The sequence below is a fragment of the Cydia strobilella genome, chromosome Z (assembly GCF_947568885.1).
Source record: "Cydia strobilella chromosome Z, ilCydStro3.1, whole genome shotgun sequence".
Taxonomy (NCBI): Eukaryota; Metazoa; Arthropoda; class Insecta; order Lepidoptera; family Tortricidae; genus Cydia; species Cydia strobilella.
The window spans coordinates 5,858,317-5,876,499 of record NC_086068.1 but is presented as its reverse complement, the minus strand read 5'-3'; the positions used below and the strand labels follow the sequence as shown (position 1 = coordinate 5,876,499).

Here is an 18,183-nt window from a genome sequence, read left to right as displayed (position 1 = left end):
TGTATTAGTCACCAAACTCCGTTATATATATTGCAGTTCATTAAAAATAAGGGTTGTTAAAAGTACGTACTTTACATTCGCTCCAACTAGCATTGTGGTGGATGTGTTGTGTATGTGTAGTTACTAGTTATAGTTTGAATCTTCTCAAATGATTTTTACGGCAAAGACCCTAATCTGTTAAACAAAAGCCATTGTTTCTTTTGCGCGTGGGCATTGTGACTGCGCGTGCCATGCGCTGAGACTCAATGGCCACGCGCAATAAATACATGTTCATTAATATTTTATTTCTAAAACATATATATAATCATAATTCCACTCTAAACTATCAGGGGATTCATGGGCGTGAATCATTTATAATATTATTTAGTATACATTTAAAAAAAATGATACGGCGATGTTGGGGACTATTTATTTCTACGCAGCTCTTTTTATTGCGAGCGAATTCAATAGACATCTATTTCTTAGTAAAATTATTATTTTAACAATTTACTTGGGCGAAGTTGTGCCCCCAACGGTTAAGTTTAAAGTTTCCTTTTGCCAACCCTAATTTTCACTGACTTACAACATTGATAACGAGGTTTGATAGTCACCTGCGTCCTGCAATAATGTTGCATAACGCAAAATATGACACTATGTTATTGTTGGGCCATAAGAGCGTGTCATATATTTGCGCGCTTTGTTGTGCAAGATAACTATTGCTGGTGACTACAGTAAGCAGGAGGTAAACATTGTCAACACAGTTAACCGACATGACTTAAAGTCAAATAATCAAGTTAGTGCTGTTAGCAAAAGTACTAACGTATCGTATGCGAATGAGTACCCCCGACAAAATCGCGATATATTACGAAGACACTTTTGCTGGCGACTTACCTATAGCAACGTATTAGTATGTAATGTTTAACGATCATGATAAGAAGATAAGCATAATTTTGACATTGATGCAAATTTATAGTGTAATTTTTATCCTGAAATAAATAAATCTAAATCTAATGTTAAATTCTATCTCCCGTAGGTGTTCATAAAAGTTAGCAAATCTTTAACCTTTTTTTAACAAATGCACATGCCAAAATGACGGATAAGGACAAAGGAATATCAAGGGCTACAAAATCGAATGCAAGGTTTTGAACCGTCTAAATAGGGGTTTTTAAAAGGCTTTTATGAACAACGCCATAAGTCAATTAGAGTTACGGTTTCGAAATTGTCGTCTCGTAACGAACACAGGATTCCCTGAAAGTTGAAATATTTCTGATTCTGGTAGGTCAGCGTTTTTTAGTGTTCCGTTACCGAAGGCACAGGGCGGACACGCTATACATCAAAAATCACTTGCGTTTCTATGTGTGAACAGCACGTCTGTACACGCGGCATGCGTCATTGTGTAAGTTGCTTAAAAACAGTACTGAGCGTTCGGCAAAAGGTCGTCAATCTGCTGTCGCGGGGCGAGGTAATACGGACAGGGGCGGGGCGGTGTGTGGCCGTTCTGTATGATAATACTATTACTTATTCTGTGCCAAATGGTGAAAATTGGAATCTATTGCACAAAATACTGATTTGTCATACTTAAGTGTAGAAACTAACACAAACAGCCAAATCTAGTATCATCAGAAAAAACTATTGTTGTGCGTATGTTAGTAAGTCATTTTGTCGCCCCTGTACAAGTGTACATGTCAACGTGTAGCGTGTAGCACTAAAAGCAATACGTTGTCACTAGGTACTACCCGCATGTCTTACGAGTACTAAACATAACGGAAAACCAACGACTCGTAGGATAATTAGCTTAGGTTCCATAGTAATAAATCTAGTACTTCAGGGTCTGCCTACAGGGTGCAAGTTGCGAAAAGTTTCAAAAAAGTTGGATAAGTTCCCGAAAATTTCCGAAATTTTTCAATGTGAAGTTTCGCAATTTTTGAAGCTTTCCGACGGCACATCAGTAGGTCTGCGTATTATCTAGCTCGACAAATTAAAAATAAATTACTAAAAGTATTGCAAAAGGTAATCTACTCTAACCCCACAACCCCGACTGAAACCAATGTAATATCGAAAAGTATTTATACGAGTAGATACCTACGTGAAATACGAATCTGAAATCAAGTGCTCAGAGCAATGAAGTTTAATTTTGAAACCTTCACTACATACAACTAGAACCTTTGAAAGCTTTCAACCTATATAAACGTTACCGAATTGGGTTTAAAAACGTTATAGTGAGAAAACAAATAATTAGCCGAAAGATACAATAAATCTGTGTACTTATTAAAAAAAGACAGAGTATCCGTGACAGTTAATAATAATTTATTGCGTTAAATTAGGGTACTAACATGTACTATTATTTTGCATTGGCAAAAAGCTTATCACACACACCGTATGAAATTCCTCATAGATGACTCATACTCGCCAAGACTCGTTTAAACGAAAACTCTACGGACGAACCGACATATTATAACTTTCTCGTATATCTTGTTTATTATTTTGATTTTGAATCCTACCACGTAGAGAATAGTGTTGTTTTGAAACAACGTAGTCCAGCAGTATATAGAAATGTTCATAGGACGCAGAGGCGCTATTAGGCCGGGAATTACTAGCCTAGCGTAACAAGTGGACCTACGAGCAAGTAAGGACGATGATACATTCAGAGCGAACACGCGCGACCCACGGTGCATTGCAATTTGTACGGAGTATACGGGACATGTAGGTATTAAAAATGGACATAACGCAAGAAAACTCGCACCGCGATACAATACGCAGACAAAAAACGACCTTTCTCCACGAGCCAATGGTAAATTTTAAGATGACTAAAAAACGCGAACAGTTTTCGCGAAAGTTACTTATTGGATTGCAGTTATGAGCGCTCTTAACGCGGGCTGTTAGGGTCGTTTTTGTTTAGTATTACTGCTATATTGCATAGATTTTTAGAGCATCTCATGGCCTATATCCAGCGCCAGGCATGCGTTACAAATTGCTGACTGAAAGACGTACCTATATGTTACAGATACAATGCAATGTTATTTATTAGCAAAGAAACAGTTGGATTGAAGCTATGTTTACTGTAAACATTGGATTGTTCTAATATCGAGTAAAACAAAACAGCATTAAAATTGTCTTGTTTCTAAATCAGAACCTAGCTTCAAAATAGTTTATATTACTTCTAATATGATAAAAGTGAATAATAGTGCAAACTCAATTTCCTTTTTGTTTCCAACATAATATGATAAGGCCGCCAAGCTCAAGCGGGATTGAGCGGGACACGTCTGCCGAATGTAATCGGATCAGTGGGCCAAATTGGCTACGGAATGGACACCGCCGCAGGTTAGCCGAGGTAGAGGCAGAGCAAAACAGATATGACGGGACGACCTCAACGCATTATGCAGCGACTGGCGGGAGCATGCACTAAACCTGATGAGTGGCGGAGGAAAGGGGATGCCTTTGTCCAGCAGTGGAACACATAATAGGCTACTTAGAAAAAGCAAAATGATAAACCTTGACTTAAAAAAAACATTTGAGGTTATACCAAACAGATGATATAATCCAAGAAGTAAAGCGTAGACTACATAAAGCATAAATCGAGCTGAACGCTTATTTCACTTATTTGCCATCAAAAAGGTTTTGAACATCAGAGAAGTCTTGACTATTCCCACTCTTACATTGTTAAATATAAACTCGTACAGTGGTATCGTCGCATATTTTCGAGTTCAGGTAAATATAGAACACTTTTCACCGCTGGGAAATGCAAAAGCACTTTGTCAGCTTTCGGAAAAACAAATGTCTATAAATAGAGAGGTGGACTCTTTCAGACATTGTTTATGGAATCGTAGCTTTGTGACCCGATTTCAGATTCAACTCAACAATCACATCAATAAAGGTAGGATTATTGCGAATACATTGCGATGATTCTAGCGTACGCTTTAGTCTACAGATAAGCTATAGACAAATTTCGCGATTTGCGAAGCTTAAACGATATTAAATTAAATTTATTTTGGTACTTTCGAGTGACTAATAGAATCAGGCGTTACTTTGCGGAAATCCTTATTAGTTAAAATTAAATTTTACTGGCCAGCACCTAAAATAATTTCAAAATTAGGAATTAAAGCTTTTTTTTTTTGCGTTCCTCTAAATTTGTCCATGAGTGTAGTTACTTACGTATTTTTTGCATGTTTTTGGAGAAGTTCTCATGAAAACATGTTAATATGTTCTCATGAGAACTTCTGATGAATTCTCATGAAAACATACGGTACGCAGTAAGAACATGTCACTCACTTTTGTAACATTTTGACTTATCGCGTTTTTAAAGTCAGAAAGATGTAAAAATGTACGTTATATGTTATTTTCCGAAAAAGTGAAAACGTGTTCTTTCCGGGTACCCTTTACTTATTAGTGGATCGTAAGAACAAAATTTTAGCTATCATATCTCTTAGTTTCAAGTGTTTCCATTAATTCAGGCCGATTGAACCCCGTTCCTCTGGTCTGTCTGTACCTATTTTTATACAGACCAGAAGTTAATCACACACAAGGTAGGTAGCACACACGAATCCCCCTGCACAGTACAGAGGAAAATGAAACTGGAAATTCTATTATTGCACTGCGCTTGACATCCGGTATGTACAGAACTCTATTGAAAACTAATATCAATTCAGCTATATTTGTTTGTAACGTAAAATTTAATTGACTAACTTTGAGCTTGAGACAAAGCGCGGCCACTAAAACGAATAACAATACTAGTATTGATAAATCAATATTAACCTGTTTTTCTATAAGTGTTGTCATAAAACTCGTACAATACAAACAGATATATTTGTTGGTTTTTAATTAATTTATTATTTTTCGTTTGAACGTCGAAGGTTTTGTTGAAGTTTAACTGAATGATATTACGTTTTGTTGACATTTATTTAACGTTCACACGACTGATTCAAGTATTGCTCAATTAAATTAATATAATAATTTATCGGGTGGCGAATGGCGGAGTTATAATGATAACTGACCATCACTTCTCGACATATGATTTATTTATGAATTGATTTATTTGTTTCACAATATACTGGTTGATTTTGATATCGTGATCCTGACAGTCCAAATATGTGTTAAGATGGTCATGCTAAATCCAAACTTAACCACAAAAACGCGAAAAAATATCGAATGGACACCTCGACGACCCGATGTAGACAAAATGTATGTGCTGAGTAAAAAAACCGTTTTAAAAAAAAAATGTAAAAAGACGACTAATAACTCGACCTGTACCCGTAGTCCCGTACCATGAGTCACTGAAAGTGTAAAAACTGACATATACGCTAACGTCTACGTAATTTACTTTCTATACATCTCGCTCGCACTAATATGCGAGTACGAGCGAGATGCATAGAAAGTAAGTTACGTTCTAGAATCTAGATAGCGTTTATGTCAGTGCCATACTGGTGGTAGCCACACAGGATCCTAATGGTGCTCCCATATTGGCTGTAATAAAATGTTATACAACATCGTGTGAAAGGACGGACGATATAGTACCCCGCTATAGTACATTTTACAACTAGTGTGAAAAGAATGTCTTTTTACCACTAGTACCGAGGTATACTCGGTACGAGTGGTAAAAAGACATTTCACACGTGTTGTAAACGACGTTTTTTAATACAATTGCGAAAAAATAATAAATTAATATATCATTAGTAGAATCATACCACCAAACCAAACCAAAACCAAAAGTACCTATACAGCCCGCGATACGCGAGCTGCCGCAGCCCGCGATACCTTCATACTCGTGCGCGCCCCGGCCGCGGCCGCCGCGGGCCCGGCGCGGGTTGGTCAACGACACCTCCTCATAACTCATGAGGCCCTGGTACCTGCTCCGCGCTAAATTCAATTTTAACTGCGTTTCGAAAGTATAGTTTGGAACTAAAAAGTAAAAAGCACTAGTTCGAGAAATTGAGCTTCTCACACGCTACGCAGCCACAAAAAGTACCACTTTTTGAGCAACTGTATTAAAAAGAATATTATGTCCTTAACATGTATAAGTTTAGGGTAACAAGTATAATATAGAGCCAATCAAAATTCAGAAAGAGAATAAATCAATGCAATGTAAAATAAACTTCGTTGCCAACGACATAGAGAGCAAGATTGCAAAATGAATACCATAATTCATAAAGCCGCAAAATCAGCTTAATAAAAGACTGAATATTATTTATAAAATGAATAGACGAGCAGTTGTAATTAGAGTATATTCAGACGAATATAAATAATATCGGACCATTGAACTCAGTTTTATTTAATAGAAATCATAACATAACATACTAGTGCAGTCTGATGGCTATTTACATTTAACATTAATTTAGACTTGTGTAAATAAAATGAATTGTTCGTTTAAACGTTTACAGCATATCGTCGACAGATAATTACCAGTTTTCAGTGCTCTTAAGTGCAAACGCTATTTAATTAATAACCAAACTATGTTGACAAGGTCTTTAATTTCTAATTTCTGGAGATAATTGGAAAGGCAGGACGAGTTAAATGAGATCGCATAGCATATAATACAACTACAATACCGACCGGGCCCAACATGACGCGTCCCAAATACTAAAAGGTCAGTTGGTTGGTAGCCCCAACTTGTCCACAACCTACAATGACGCTTAAGACGAAAGTGGAGGACCCGCGCGAAATCGGTTCCTAATACAAATGTAGTCCTCAATCCTCATTTTCCTCTCTGGATATTAACATTATTGAAAATATTTTGACACAATTTATTGTATATGCAAGCACAGTTATGCCGTTTGACTTTTTTCAAATTTTTTATTATTATAAAGTTACATTTAGTATACAGTTTAAATTCGATTATTATAAAAGTTAGGAGTATTTAAAAACTTGTATGAAATCTGTTTTTCGCTCCGTTTTTACAATAATGAAATAATCTAAAAAAAGTCAAACGTAGGCATAGCTATGGACCAAATTATGTAAAAAAAAATTTCCATAATGTCAATGCCCAGAGAGGAAAATGGGGACTACGTTTGTATGGAGAAGCGGCCGTCCCCTTTCCTCTTACGCACGTGGTTGTTTTATGCGATTAAACGCAGCGTTAAACGCGATGCGTTTGCCGCACACCCATTTTACATCAGACAATCTAATGACACTACATTGTTTTACGCGGTAAACGCAGAGGTGAGCGCATTGTCAGTTTTCCTACATTCCGTTGATACATGCGTTCAACGCTGCGTTTATCGCATAAAACAACCGCGCCATTTAACCGAGTATTCTAGATCTGTGAGCATTAGTGATGTACCGACTATTGATTTGGCCGACTAGCCGACTAGTCGGCGCTCGGATGGCCGATTAGTCGGCCGACTAGTCGGCTAGTCAGCCAAATCCATAAATCATTATTTCTCTTTAAAGTTTACATTCGGGTGGTCACTGCAGTAGCTTTGTCTAAGTTCGGATGCATTTGAAAAATAATTGTTTTGCTCCTTGCGTCGCTTTAGCTTTCCGTGCGCAATTTTCGTAAATTTTGTTTAATATTTTAAGCAATTTAATAAAGGAAATGCATATGTAACATAATACATATTGCGGCAACAAATTTCCGAATAAAAAAAATTTCGTCAAAAAGCCAATTGCCATTTAAGCATTTTGAGCAAAATATATTTTTCTTAAGAGGCCCGCTTTTTTGAGGTTGATATCTTAATGGCTTCTAGGAATTTAATTGAAGACGCCTCAAATAAAAATTGTACAACTACATAATAGTTATTGTACTGACTGCGACGACATACATACTTTTTTGATATTTCGACAATACCTGTCCTAGGTTTGCCCTAGCTTGACATCTCTTTTTTTGCGTGTGATCATTGTTCATTTATTTATTGATTAAGAATAATAAATAATAATAATATTTTAATATTTTACTTCATAAATTGTTATTTCTGCTGTTTCAATTTGAAGTTGACGATCTTTTAGTGAAAACATTTTGTTGCTGGTATTCTTTTGTGTAAAGAACTATGTCTTTTTCTTTAAGAAAATTAATGAATCTATCTTTTTATCTACTCCCTACACATAAGTTATAATAATATGAACAAAAATATTCATATGCACCCTTAATAGGTATAAAGTACAATTTTATTAATTTGAGTATAATGGGTATTCACCATTTGATAAATATTTGCTGTTTATTTAGTTTATGTTTGGTATGGTTTTCTGTAAGTAATAATAGACCGACTAATCGGCCATTTTTGCCGACTAGTCGCCGACTAATCGCCGACTACAAATGTGGCCGGATAGTCGGCTTTCCCGACTAGTCGGCGACTAGTCGGTACATCCCTAGTGAGCATGTCCAACCGATCATCATCATATATGTCGGTGGAGCAATTTCCATGTATGTACGTCGGTCCTCTGCCTTCTCCTTGACAGCCTGATACTTGAAGGGAGAGTTGAGGCAAGGAGAACATACATAGATCAAGTTAAGGAAAAACTCAACATCGTGTCCGACCGATAGGTATGTCAATTTAGAACAAAGGAGAAGAAGAGTTTACGTAGGCGGTATTCGCAGTAAACTTGGTAAGGGAGGTCAAGGCTTCTGCGCTGGTTATAAACTGACTATTCATAACTAAATACATTTATGTATGTTACTATTATGTTTGTGTACGTGATTATGATGCGATAATGAAACAATGCTCGCGCAGCGGTGCGAGAACGCACCTGTCATTAGTATATCATTTATAGTTTTTAGTTTTACCCAATATACTGATAACTCATTCACTCAATACGATGGAACGAGAATAATAAGATATCGGGACCGTACCGTAGTCAGGTGGAAATACGCGGAAATTTAATTTCAGAACCGCGGAGGTTCAATTCTAGGAAAATACATTTTATCGAAAAAAACGTTACGAGTGCCGTTTCCGCAGTATCCGCACAAAGCAAAGCCCAGCTTTACTGGAACAAGTATTCCAATATTTATCTATGGTCTACTGGTGTAGAAACATGGTTTAAAGTACATTAAATATATATAATATTGATGACCTGAAAACTTTTAGGTACACAAGCCTTATTATAAGGTACTATTTTTTTATTCATATGAAACATGCGCCAATATTTTTCAACTTAAAACAAGTGATTTTACTGTCAGAGAAAGTATAATATAATATATGCAACATTACATAATTTGTAAAACTCGCCTAATGTAACTCACGTATAGAATACTATTAAGTACATTATCATGCATTTTTGTAATTACTACAGTCGTCATCCAATAAATATGAGCAGAGCGTTTCTTAAAAAAATGCCACTTTCATTAATTTTGTATTTATTCATAAATTTTGTACTATTTCTACTCAGAATCACGAGCTCTTTCGATCCTAATGGGATAAAAAAATGTCTCAAGGTTTTTTTCCTATTGTGCTACCATTTCCCCATATACTTTGTATGGCGGTAACAAAAATAAAAGTCTGAATGATGTATGGAAATTTTGGGACACTTTTTTTCTCCTATGAGGATGAAAAGGGCTCGTGATCCTGATTAGAAATAACACAAGTGGTAAAAAAGGTCACATAAAAAAAATGGCAAAAAAAGAAACGCTCAGCACGAAAAAAAAGCTGAGCCGTGTTAAGCATGCTCAGGTATTTATGGGCACGGTTGCCTGTTTAGATTTATTTGGCGAGTACAGTATGAATACTCCTAGCATTCCATGAAATTGTCTGCCGTTTTCCCGTTCAAACGCGAATTTGCTGAACATTTGATGGTGTAGGATATTCTTTTTCTGAGACAATGGTCAGAAATATGGCCAGAAAAATAATTAACGGCTATAAACGCCGAAATAAAATTCTGAATACACGAAATAAAATAACAATCTACGGGACTATCCGTGGAATGCTTCATCAGCGGCCCAGATGTTCAAAAATGACTGAATGTGCACTCTAACTTCTTGATAATAAAGGCTTTGTTCAGATAGTTGTGAACACGTTGACCCTACCCAATATATATGATGGGTACATTTGTGCTAAGATGCAGTTTGTTGCAAAAGTGACTTAAAACAGTTAAAACTATCAAACACTATCTACTCACGACACTCATCCTCATCTACATGTGCGCCAAAATTAATTTATATGTGGCCCAATACACTAAGGTGTAAAGTAAGGACGCTAAGCACGAAGAATTTGGTACATCGACCCGCCATTTCCTATCTCTGTCACACGCGCATTATATTGCTTTCCCGTACGCACAATGGTATTGACCGCCGGCATCATCGGCGGGACAGAAAAATAATTATGCGAGTCCGATAGAGGTAGGAAATGGCGGTTCAATGTACTTACGAAGTTATTCGTGCTAAGGGTCCTAACTTTAGTCATTCAACATGGTTTCCTTTATAAGTTTAAAAATATTTTGTTTCTCCAAATCGGTTGACAAGTAGTTATGTAATCGAGTCATATAGAGCAAGAAGAAAATAAAAATTTTATAACGCTATGATAATTGCGTTACCAACAGTTTTTTCTTCACTAAGGTGCTTTAGGTAGGGTATGTCGTTTATGGTAAACAAGTAATTTCAATAGTACCATCAGCACTTTTTTTTTCAATAGTCCTCTTGATTCTGCGTAGAAATAACCCAAAACAAGATACGAAAAAAAAAAGTTTTTTTTTTTTCTATAAACCTTGAACTCAAACCCAATGCACCTTACTACTTGCTAAATAACTACACTACACTTGCCGCAAAACTAAGTGGCGAGTCAGGTCATAATGCCATCTCTCACTCTTGGTTGGTCTTATCAAGGGTAAAGGATATAGCATTATGATCTCAGTCGCCAGTTGGTACTGCGGAAAGTAAAGTCACAGGCGTCACAAGTACACGATACCTGAGTGGTATCGCTTCTCATTGTGCGTGACGCGCCGGTGCGTCCGGCGGTTCCTGGTGTGCAGGCGGCCGCTGCCGCCGTCCCCTCGCGGCCCGCGCGGCGGCTGGTTGCCTGCTGCAGAAGTTGGGTAAGGTGTTAGGCAGGGGTCTCCAAACATTTTAACACAATATCTACGGTAAGGACACTGAGAGACACGCCATTTCCTGTCTCCATCGCACGAGCATAATTATTTCTCATGCTCTGAAGGCGGGGTGTTGTTGTTCTAAAACGTGTACAGAAAATGATACGTTTCTGCTCTAGAGCACTATACTTTCAAAGTGCGTTTTTTTTTTCGATAAACAATTACAATTTTGGCTTTAAATGGATTTGTTGTACAATTTCCATTCTGATAATTAACTCCACATTTCATAACGATATTTTTAACTAAATCTTTAATCGACAATATCTTTTTAAACAGAATGTAAGGAATCGAATGGTACCATTATTTTTCTTCTATTTGAAAGTTATATATTTTTTTTACTTTGAGGTCTTTGTTTTTTTAAGTTTTTGTTATAAATTGCTCATTATGTATGTATTTAGCTAGATTTAGTTATAAAATTCAACATATGTCGACAACCCTATTGGCAGGCTCTAGGGCCTTATCTGGCCGTAGTTTGGAGACCACTGTATTAGAGGGATGGGGTGGGTGGGTAAGGTGTGAGCGTTGTCATCTGATCCTTGTTGCCAAATTCCGCCCATCGTTACGAGCTAAAGTATATTTTCATTAATCCATTATAATTTATATGTACTTATGCTTTAGTATTCATACTATTATTATTATTAGCTATAATGTGGCAAGCCAGCTTTGTCAGTAGGAATAGGTGGGAAATTTGAAAAATGTATCGAAGGATCGATATCTCATGCAAATTTTGAATTTCGCGCCTTTTCTATTGACAAAGTTGGCCTGCCAGAGTATAATATCCCATACGTACAGGTGTGATTATCTGGCCGATAAGACGAGTCTGGCAGATAATCTGCCATCGTACGGGTATGTCAATCTGTATGTATCCGTATATCCCTAGCTGTTATATACAGCGGAATAAGCAGTTACCAATTTTATTTAGTTTACATTTATTAACTTATCTCTGGAAATAACATAAAATTATTTGCATATATATATAAATAACTAATCTCAAAAATACGTATCATTTTATGTCTTAAAACTACGACTGTGATCAAATGTCTATATAAAAAAAAAACGCAAAATAAAAGGTAAAACTAAAAAGTAAAATGCGTGTAAAAAGGTTGTTAAACATTTATTCAAGTAGAGTAAATTAATATGTGTGGTTAGAGGGTAGAGCTGTCAGCTGTGCCTGTGTTGTTCAGTATTCATTTGCATTTCCAGATGACTGGGGATGAGATCCGGAAAAACTGCGGACTTGGATATACAGTGTGGACAAAAATATTGAACACTCCAGAGGAATTAGAGTCGGATCAAGCTAACTCTGCATGCCATCTGCAATGACAAAGTCTGGCTATGTTATCATTAATGAAGTTTATTTAATAATAACACACCCTCACTTTGTTTTATTCAAGTTGGTGCAATGTTAGCTTAAGGCGGGATTCCACCAGTGTGCGGCACAAGCACATTCAATACAAAAATGCTTGGGCCACACAGTGCCGCACACTGGTGGAAGCCATTACGCAGCGTACTAATAGGTAGGCAGCGAACGCGATGCGGCGCGGGGTGAATCAATCCTTTGATACCTATAGAAGTGTCCTACGTGGGTGATCTCGTTGCGAACACGAACGCCGCGCCGCGCAGGTTCGCGTTCGCGAGCTGTTCGCTTACGCAAGACGCAGCGTAAGACGAGAATACATGTAACTCTCAAACACAATTCAAACAGGCCTCGACATGAACATTCCATAATTCTATTATTATTTTGTAAGTGATTACCAAAACCAATCGACGCTTCTACGTCATTTCCATGCGCGTGGTAGCTGTTTAAACTCACTCCTTATTGTGAAGGACCCCAAATTCTCTTCAGAAATTTGAAAGTAGGTATATACATAATGTATATCAGTCACATAATAAGTCCGATTGTACTTGAACATTGTCAACATTTCATTTCATAGTTTAACTCTAACTGAATACAAACCCAGTAAACCGACTACCGACACTAGTCTGGGACACTGGGTTTGTTCTAGCACATGTTGGGGTGGGGCTTGAGGTGCACTAGCACATGTTAGACGTACGTCTCCTCCGGCTCTAAAACCCCTACCATGATACAACGTACGTATTCGTTAGCGACTGCAAAAACATAGTGTCTTGCTCGCACCATTATGTCAGCATGAGCGAGATGAAATCGCTGAGAGCGAGTTCACATGCATCCGCAAATCAAAATCAAGACCTGGGTCGTAAAAGTCGTAAAACTTCTCATCCACACTTGCATGGTCGTAGCAGGAGTGAATGAGAAGGTAATATGATCTCGGTCGTCATTTTGGTTTGTTGATAGTATAGTGTATAGCGAGCACGCCATGGGGTATTTTGAGTGCCTATGTTTGAAATATTATTAATTAAGGTCAATCTGGAGTAGATCGTCTATCACGTAAGACCGTCTACAGTTACACGTACGTCTCTGTGGTCGCTTCAAACTCTTGCGTTAGTACGCATACCTACTAGGAGCGAAGTATGTATACAAATATACGAGAGTAAAGGTTGTCTCACACATAACCGCTCGGCACCGGACCGGCGCCGCCTCAACTCGAGCCGTCCAGTATTCTTTGCAGGGATATTGCGAATATTCGCATCCGCATCCGTAACCGCGGAACTACCTTATTATTTTCAACATCCGCATCCGCATCCACATAAAATCGATGCGGAGCTTAATGCGGATGCGGATGTGGAACAGGTAGGTACAGGAACGTCTTAGCGGCGGCGTAAGTGCTAGGTAATTTCGTCATTAGCCAATAGGAATCTCATTTCGTTTTTGTGATTCGTCGATCGAGCACTTTAGCCTATGACGGACAGCGACAAGAATTGAAAAAGTTTGTTTTATTTGGACATTAGTATAGTAATGCGATTGTGGGGCACATATATTCTTGTTCAAATACTAAAAGATTCGTTTTTTTTTAAACAAAAATTACTAACGTGTAATATTTGACGTTTTTTATGTGCCTAATCTCGACATCAGCATCCGCATCCGCGGATGTGAGCCTTTAAAAATCCGCACCCGCATCCGCGGATGTCAATAAATCGGCATCCGCAACATCCCTGATTCTTTGTAAGAAATTCCATACTGTAACGCACACATATCGGCATCGGAACAGCATTGCCTCGCCTTATACGTATGCGTTACAGTATGGAATTTCTATTACGGTTTGTCCTATTACGGTCTTCCCAACCGAAAATGTTATATGCCGGTCTATCCCACATTGATCTTATTCTTTGCTCATGGTAAGGGTAGATCTCCCAAGTGAATCTATTGGGCTGATATCAGTTTGACTAACATTTCGCTAGGTATACATTTGTACATTCAAACTAACTAAATTAATACTGTTGCGCTCTGCTTGTTGCTAGTTCGGTTCAGTTTATGTTTATTATCTGATGAGGCGGCAGCTGCGGTGGTGTGGGCACGTGTCTCGGATGTCAGAAGACAGAGTGGCGAAGCGCATCTTCTTTTCAGAACTCCAGAATGGTAAGCGTAAAAGTGGTGGCCAGCACTTGCGATACAAGGATGTTCTGAAAAGACATATGAAGAGATGCAAACTACAACCCTTGGTCTGGGAGCGGAAGGCAGCGCAGCGGCCCGAGTGGCGGCGCCTCATTCACGATCGAGTCACTGATTTCGAGACTGAACGCCGCAGTGAGCTCGACAGGAAACGAGATGAGCTTAAGGCTCGGCCGCCAACCTTGATTTGCTACAACTATGTAGGTGGTGCGCTGACGTGCCCAAGATGTGCTCGAGTATTTAGCAAGAAGATAGGGTACGTGAGCCACCTAAGGGCGCACCAGAGAGCGGATCAGCTACACGCTAATAACGCGAATTAAAAATTGCCTACTCCAGAGCACACAGTCGCTGTGGCCGAAATCGGTCAGGAGAGCATCATCATCATCAGTTTATGTATGAGGCAGATTTTGACTTCGAGGTTTAATAACTAGAAATAAGGTTGGATATTCTTTAAAGTTTAGTTCGTAGTCCTTGTTGTGCATGAAAAGGAAACTTGTTTTTGTAAAGAAAATTTGTCGTAGTATATTTTTTATTTGTACTTTACACATACAAATCAATAAAAGATGATATAGGGCGTAGCACGCCCTCGAATACGAACATACGTTCCCATTGGTGCGCGAGCACGGGAGAGTCGAACTCTGACGAACCGGTAATACCTATGCGTATAGTTTCGGCAATGAATCCGGGACAATTTTAATTACAAAAGAAATAACCTTTTTTTTTATTGCTCTTGAATGTAAATAGTCTGAGAGCAACTGCTGGCGTACTGTAATTTGCGTGCTGTCGCCTGTGTTCTGCTCCCGACGAACACCGCTGGAATCACCGGGCGTATCGTGCGGCCATTGTTGTCACCGATAAAACAACAAATATTGTCACGTGTAACATTGTGTGTTATCGTATTGTTCAAGCGCTTAACGCTTCGCAACTTTTAAAACGGCGTGATTCAACCAATGTGTTAGATTAGATGTTAGTGCACCTATAACGTATCTGAAGTTACAATAACATTGGCTAAAACTCGAACACGCGCAACCAAACAGTAACCCCAGGTACCGAGTTCATTGAGCTCTCCTGATAAGCCGAGGTGCTTATCAGTCGTCCCTAAAACCCTTTCGGCACTAACATCTGTTCCGATAGGCACATCAAAGGGCACACGATAGTCATATTGATTTTACCGTTGTTTGAGAGAAATTTGAATGGGTTTCGTTGTATGGAAAATTCCAGATTATTTACTACAAGGTAGCCCAAAATTATGTGCTTACTTGCAATATTTTTTCTTAGCTTTGATACACAACCGTATGTTAAAATTATATCAACAATATGATAAGTATTTTTTTTTTACTTTACCTATACGGCTACCACCTTTGACACTGACAGCTAGCGTGTTCGTAACTTACTTTCTATGCATCTAGCTTGTACCAGGCGTGGCTTTACTTCGCGATTTCAAAAAATACAGCGAAATTAAGTTTATCATACAAAAGTTGTTTTTGCTCTATTTCGTTTATATGATAAACTGGAGCTATATAAACTAATTTCAAACCTAGATATACCTCATGTCATTGTATGTGCAAAGTTTCATTACAATCCAACACGTAGTTTTAAAATGAGAGCGGAACTATGTTTGTATGGAAAGGCGCAATTCGGCCGAGCTTGCCGGAGACTATCCCGAAAATCGGCGTCAAGGTTTCTAAAAATTCCAGCCCTGGGCACTGGAGGCCTTGGTCACTTTTTCCTTTGAAGGTATATGGCATTTATTTCGGTTTTGCATACATGATTTTTCAGAACCAATCTACTGCACTAAGTTTGGAAGAGCACTAACAGCTCCGACCGCATGCAGTCAGGATTTTATTTGTCCTTAATAGACCAATCAGTGCAAGCCATTCGTGACGAACAACGCGACCCCGTTCTGTATACCGTCATCCGGTCGATACTCTTGAGTAATGTCATCACAAGTCTTCGGAGTTTTAAATTATGTGTGGGGAAATCGTGGGTTCGAACCTCGGTTGTGCTGTGTAGAGCATAAAAAATCGTTTTCGAAAAAAAAATCGGTCAGGATCCTTAGCATACACAGACAAGATGTTAAAACATCCTGTACAGTTCCGATCATACAAAACATCTAATAAACGTAACACAAACGCTCAACAAGTCGACACAAACTATGCCAACTTATTGCTAACTATGCCTCTTCATAGCTCGAGGCGGGGAACAGTTGTCTGAACTCGCAACTGCACGGCGGCACAACTTGGAATATCCCGGTGCAGATCTGTCTGTTTACGGGTGTATTTGATTTCAATAAATAGCCTTGTTTTATGATTTTATCTCTTGTTATTGTTTGATATGTAAATAGAGCCCACCTAAGCTAACTTTGCATGACTAAATGCGCTAGGAAAAAGCTTATTATCACTCCTGCAGAAAATTTTATAATAAAAAAAACTGATAATTATTTAAATCAAAAATAGCTTCATATTTTAGTAATCCTAAATTACAAAAATCCTTATCAATAGCATCAGTTTTTTTTTCGGTACACCCCTTATGTTTCAGCTTGAGCAAAAATGCTTTCGTATTTCTAAACCGATAAATAGGATGAAAATATATTTTTCTCAAAAATGGACGGCAAAGTCGACGTTGCCGGTTAAAAAGTAGGTCGCGAAGTGCGTAGTTTATAGTCAGTCAAAAAATTAAAAAGTTAAAAACATTGCAGTCTCGATTTCGGGACTGCAATGTTGCATACAAATTCCATTATTAGTCGAAGTCCAAACTTTTTAAAAGTTGAAGTGGCCATATCAAATAAAGGCATAGGTCCATTAAACAGCCAAACAGATGATCAGTACTTATTATTATAATGTTGGTACCGCGACTATTTAGGTGTCTCAAATAGGTTGGCGTATTTTCAGCAGAAAAATACCCTTCCATTTTTAATTAAAAAAATAAAACGGCGGCAAAGCAAATCTTTTTACTTTTTTCTGTGAAAATATATTCATAACAATGTTGCTTCTGTAAAATATTTCTATTATATTTGCATTGATTGCGCCATTTTTGAGAAAAGCACTATATATGACTCGGCTGGAAAGGCTACTTGCTGGCTTCGGATTCAATTAAACGGACTCCCAAGGTCGTCCGTTTAAAACAAATCCTTAGCCAGCAAGTAGCTACTTCCGAGCCTCGACAATAATGTACTATTAATGAACACCCGAGAAAATAAAATTATTAAAAGAGTTATTTACAATACAACTCTCTTGTTGTAAAAATAATTTTTCATTTCGACATTTATTAGATGTGAAATTGTGAACGAACGCGATAAGAGCACTTCAGTAAGCACCTCACAGGCTTGGTGCACAAATGGCTTCCCTCAAACGGGAAATAAGTTTCCATAGCGTTTCTATCAATGCTAGCGGAAATAGCGCAAGAATGAACAGAAATAAGATTATAAAGTTTTTGAGTAAATGTGGGAATTCTGTTAGGATGTAGAATAAAAATGTTTCCTATTAACCCATTCATTGCCGTAAACGCGAATTCGCGTCACAATACATAAGTAATCGTAATGCGTCGGCAAGTATATTATCCTCGTAAATCCCCGCTTTCTTAATATGAAAGAAAGTAAAATTTTAAACTGCAAGAATTATCCTGGATCTTACTTACCTATAGGTTTAAATTAAAAAAACAGGTTTTTG

General features: G+C 37.9%; 1 protein-coding gene and 1 long non-coding RNA gene across 2 annotated transcripts in view; both read right to left on the bottom strand.

The window, feature by feature from the left end:
• LOC134754525 (uncharacterized) overlaps window positions 1–18,183 on the bottom strand; it is a 267,264-nt gene that overhangs the window by 181,291 nt on the left and 67,790 nt on the right. The gene's annotated exons all lie outside the window — the stretch shown is intronic.
• Window positions 1–18,183, bottom strand: part of LOC134754465 (disco-interacting protein 2) — a 141,254-nt gene that overhangs the window by 96,158 nt on the left and 26,913 nt on the right. The window contains exon 3 of the mRNA XM_063690799.1: window positions 10,806–10,919. Within this exon, the coding sequence (XP_063546869.1) occupies window positions 10,806–10,919 (114 nt within the window). The remainder of the gene's footprint in view (window positions 1–10,805; window positions 10,920–18,183) is intronic.